The sequence below is a fragment of the Ischnura elegans genome, chromosome X (genome assembly GCF_921293095.1).
Source record: "Ischnura elegans chromosome X, ioIscEleg1.1, whole genome shotgun sequence".
NCBI lineage: Eukaryota > Metazoa > Arthropoda > Insecta > Odonata > Coenagrionidae > Ischnura > Ischnura elegans.
The window spans coordinates 109,086,499-109,091,622 of NC_060259.1; the positions used below are offsets into that span (position 1 = coordinate 109,086,499).

The window sequence follows — 5,124 nt, forward strand, 5'->3', positions numbered from 1 at the left end:
CCCCTTTTCCAGCCAAGGCCAAGTTCAGCATTCCTTCTGTTTTCTTTTTTTCGCATCTTTAATGTTCAAGAGGCCTGTTCAAACAATTTCGCCTGCTTAAAAAGAAAGAATCCTCCACCTCCACAAGTTTCCTAGTTGTTTACATAAATATCGTCTTTCGTTTGTTTTTGATCAAAATGAGATGCATCGTGGGACACCCCCAGTCCAGTTGTATCAAAATATTTGCATCAAAATTTTTGGACAAAAATTTTGATCAAACCCAGTGGGGAAAGTTTGTGCAGAATTAAGTTTGAATTACTTCAAAGTATGTGCAGAGTTGATTTAATTCAGAATGAATGTGCATAGAACATGCAAAGATCGTTTCCCGCTGCACTAACTTTGAACATGTGCAAAGTGAACGTTCTCAGCACATTCTTTGAACTAAATTAGGGAACTAATTCAAAGATTGTTCATTTTGTACATTATTTCACTGATGTCCGCGGGTTGTACGATCTCAGATGCCAACGGTTTCTACAGAACACCACCCAATTCACATAGTGTTCGAAGATTATTTAATATTTTCCCCCCAAATGTCTACACAAGGTGCGAGCGATGGTCACTTGATTACTCAAGCCTTTATGTAATTTAAAATTCACGGAAATTCTGAATTTTAAAAATTTGGCACGCATAGCAATAAGCTAGGTTTTATAATAGGGAAAAAAAAACTTTCTTCTTATTATAAGAGCCAAAATGTACATGTTGCGATTTAACGGCTCTGCAGAACTTACCGGTGAAAGTAACAAGAGTTCGGGGAAGGGGAAGGAGGGTAAGAGAATGAAGACGGGAGAATCTCAAGTTTGTAAAGAAATAATAACGTTCGCGGAAGCATACCCAAGGATTTGTTTTAGCGGCTTCAACTGACACCACCTACTCTGAATTGCAACTCCGTCACTCTTTCGTGAATGCAGTTGTGAGCTGAGAAGGGACCCCAGGAACTGGAGTGGAAGAGGCAGCTATCAATTGCGACCACTAACGCCGATTTATTCTAGGTGAGTACGTAGTATTTACCATATTACTAAATTTGTTTCATTATTTAATATTATTATTATTAGAATTTTTGGTTCTCAGATTAGATGTATGAATTTTGCGAGACTCCACACATAAGCTCACTTGTTGCATATTCGGTTTGTGGTGATCGGAGGATACTCTGCGTGGTGGGAAAGGAGGCGTGACGCTACTTTTCCCGCCCTAGGGTGCGTGGGTCCAAGGGGCATTTCCGAGAATTTGGACTATGCACTGGGGTACACTACCCTTTCCCGCTGCGACCCCTTCCCCCTCACGCGCACCCCCGGGAAGTGGACATATAGGGCAGAAATTCTGTCCCGCGTGGACAGTTTTTCTTCGCAGTACAGTGAGTGCGTTTGCTGGTGCCTGGGTTGGACGAGTTCGTCGTTCGAGGACTTCTGCGATTCTCCATCCGGGGACTCTTCGGGACCTTGACGCGGGAGCTGCGGTGGTTCTCGAACAACAACACGAGTGGGAATCGTACCGGGTACGACCAAGTCCACGACCATCAGCACCGCCTCTCCCTACTCGCCGCCACGTAAGTTCTATACCCAAGCATTCCACCTCCGTGCGCGCCAGCCTCAAATCCCCCCCGTGAAAGTGTACGAACGGAATAACAGCGAGCAATAAAAGCTGAGTTAGTTACTCCCAATGAGCATTTGATTCCCTCTCCCTTCGGGACCTTATCCAGGCAGTACATAGTAGTAGGTAGCAGTGTCGTCCCGTCGCGACATTTTGGTGTCAGGTGAAAAGTTGATTTATCCAAAATTCATTTTACTTTTCGGGGGCTTACTTTGCAGTGAATAATCTAAAGGACATTTACTCCGATTTTTTTTTATTTTCGTTATTTTATTTTTGTGTGTGTTTTAATTTTGATATTACTTCAGTATGGCCTGGCCACAGGAAAATTTTCCTTTCGAACGAAACTCGAATCCATTATTTCGGCAGGAGCATAGCTCGGATATAATTGATTTTTGTCCATCCGTTAATACCATAACCCCAAATGATTCAGAGAATTTACCTCATCCGCCATTCCCTACACCTAACTCCGCAATCCCTCACACTCTTGGGGGGAAAGTATATTTTATTCCGTTATTCAGTGGGGATGATGACGTATCGATAGAAACCTTTTTCGAAAAATTAAATTTTATTCGTAATTTAAGTGCTTGGACCGAACATCAAACGTTATGTATCGCGCGCTTACGCTTGGCAGGTTCCGCTGCTGAATATGTGTCGGCTAATCCGCACGTAGTCAAAAACTTCAGAGATTTTCTTTGGTACTTAAAACAGAGATTTTCTGCCCGCATTTCACCTCTGTCACTCGAGTGCTTATTTTCCAGCTGCACTCAGCAGCCTCTGGAAACAGCAAACTACGCAACACGGCTTCGGAAAATTGCAAGGCAATTGCTTGAAACACTCGCGGATCCGTCCTCGGAAGTAGCCACGGCGATGATAGAAAACAGGCTTCTTTTGCAATTTTTGTCGGGATTACGAGAGGAAATAGGGCGCTTTGTACAAGTCAGACAGCCAAAGAGTATGTTAGTGGCCGAAGAGTATGCTCTGCAAGAGGAAGCAAATGTGAAGAGCTACGCCACCAAAAAAACAGACGCTCGGTATGTGCACATGTTGGATAGCTCTCCCTATGACCCTGCCTTCCACATCCCTCCACCCCAAGCTGGGAGAATCACGAGAATACCCTCACTTTCCCTTTCCTCCTCTAGCTTTCCTCAAGTGAACCACATCTCTGAAAGACAAGGTCTTCGCCCACACCCTACTCCTATACCCTCTCCTGTTCATAAACCTGTCATTCAAGATCGCCCACCAAATGCCAACCGAAGCTGCTATTCTTGCGGAAAGACAGGTCATATTTCTAAATACTGTCGCTCGCAACCTCAACGCTGTTACAATTGCGGGGAAAAATCACACTTCTCCAAGGAATGTCCAATTCAGTGTCGTGGAATTTGTAAAGAAGTCGGCCATCGCCCGCTCGATTGCCCCATCAAGAAGACCTCCGAGAAACCGGAAAATGGGATAGTAAATGGGAAGGAAAATGATAGGAAAATGGGAAATTGGGCGAAGAAATTTTAGCAGTCTCACCAGTATCGCGTATGGCAGTAAGAGTTGAAATATTGGGAAAGCCTTACCGTTTTTTTAGTGGACAACATGCAATAAATACTCTACGAATTATGCTAGTAACTTATAATATAAAAGTCATTTATATGAATGTATTAGAAGTTCTATATTATTTTGAGTCAATGCATTTTATACTGGGAATTAACCATTACCGTATTACTTTCTTTCATCTTAATTGAAACTCAAGGATTTTTCAATGTTTTCTTGTTACAGAATTTGAGTTTCCAGCTTCCAAGTAGGCTTACAGTGCTCCAGTCATCACTTTCATTGAGAGCTGTCAGATTCCAAAGGGATCCGTAAAAGGGGGAAAGGAGATAAATTAGCCCTGAAATCATCATTGCCCGTGCTGGAGAAGTGCCTCCAAGGTTTGTTATTGAATTTCTGAATTATCTGCTGAATTATTGTTGCTTAGCAATCCAAAATCGTTTCAATGTACCAGTAAAATTTTTTCTTGCAGAGATCATGGAAAGAGTGAGCACACCTAATATTCAGGGAAAGGAGGTGAATAAATGTGCGGGTAGATTTTTAACACTTGCACCATCACGGCAAGGCAAAAATGACCCGCCACTGGCATTTCTATGGACGTACAGACAGAAAGAGCCAATGGGGGAAGAGGTCAATGAAGAAACCCTTTAAAAATTTCATTTTTAAGCTTCAACATATGAGTGCTTTGCCTATTTGCCTATTGCCGTGGAATAATTTTTGTGTGGAAACAATTAGTATATATGTGTATTCTTTTCATGCTATGTGTCATCATCATCAATCATTCCTCAATTACTTTTATTCCCTTGCTTTCACCTTGTTTCTATAATATTTGCCATTTAATATGAATATCAATTTTTATGAACATAAATTTTTACATTATATACCTGTATTTTTTTATTATTTTATACCCTCCTTCCCTTCTTCTTGGATTTATTTCCAAAATGAATGTACATAAGATTCCTCCTTCGCCTGTCCCTACAATTGGTATAGCACTGAACTTGAAGCAGCTTTGATCATTCTTGCGGATTCATTTAGCTAGAGGCAGTGCATCATGCATCCTATCCTATGGATCCTATTATATCCTATTCTATGGATCACCTTTGTTCCTTCTCGCTGTAGGATTTCGCCGGGTGTAGTGCACGATGCATATCCTAAGAAGCAACTATGAACCTTCACAATGTAGGATCTGCTAAGAGGTGATGCTCGATACATATCCTATAAAGCATCTTTGAACCTTCTCAGTGTAGGATCTGGTAAGGGGTAGTACACGGTGAATATCCTATGGAGCAACTTTGAACCCTCTCAATGTAGGATCTGGTAAGGGGTAGTACACGGTGAATATCCTATGGAGCAACATTGAACCTTCCCAATGAAGCATCTAGCCAGGGGTTGTGCAAAATGCATGTCCTATGAAGCCGCTTTGAACCTTCTCAATGTAATTTCTAGCCAAGGGTAGTGCACGATGCATATCCTATGAAGCAATTTTGAACCTCCTCAATGTAGCATCTAGCCAGGGGTAGTGCAAAATTCATGTCCTATGAAGCAACTTTGAACCTTCTCAATGTAGGATCTGGTAAGGGGTAGTGTAAGGTGAATATCCTATGAAGCAACTTTGAACCATCTCAATGTAGGATCTGGTAAGGGGTAGTGCATGATGCATATCCTATGAAGCAACTTTGAACCTTCTCGATGTAGCATCAAGCTAGGGGTAGTACACGATGCATTTCCTATGAAGCAACTTTGAACCTCCTCAATATAGCATCTAGCCAAGGTTAGTGCAAAATGCATGTCCTATGAAGCAACTTTGAACCTTCCCAATGAAGCATCTAGCCAGAGGTTGTGCAAAATGCATGTTCTATGAAGCAACTTTGAATCCTATGGCAAGAGGTAGTTCACGATACATATCCTAAGAAGCAACTTTGAACCTTCTTATCGCACGATCTGGCTATAGGTAGTGCAAGA

The 5,124-nt window shown here is 42.0% G+C and overlaps 1 protein-coding gene across 3 annotated transcripts; it reads left to right on the top strand.

Annotated features, from left to right (window-relative positions):
• The first annotated feature begins 298 nt into the window (after nucleotides 1-298).
• On the top strand, nucleotides 299-3,990 carry LOC124171064. 3 transcript variants are annotated; one of them, XR_006867640.1, is made up of 3 exons: nucleotides 299-1,028; nucleotides 3,391-3,542; nucleotides 3,635-3,990. XR_006867640.1 is itself a non-coding variant. In XM_046550213.1 (2 exons), exon 1 carries the CDS (start codon nucleotides 1,933-1,935, stop codon nucleotides 3,130-3,132), a length of 1,200 nt encoding a protein of 399 aa, XP_046406169.1. In that variant the 5' UTR covers nucleotides 1,604-1,932; the 3' UTR covers nucleotides 3,133-3,542; nucleotides 3,635-3,990. The 3 variants fall into 3 exon arrangements, 1 of the variants encoding a protein (XP_046406169.1); XR_006867639.1 differs by lacking the exon at nucleotides 299-1,028 and adding an exon at nucleotides 1,070-1,582; XM_046550213.1 differs by lacking the exon at nucleotides 299-1,028 and having other exon boundaries at nucleotides 1,604-3,542.
• The last annotated feature ends 1,134 nt before the right edge of the window (nucleotides 3,991-5,124 follow it).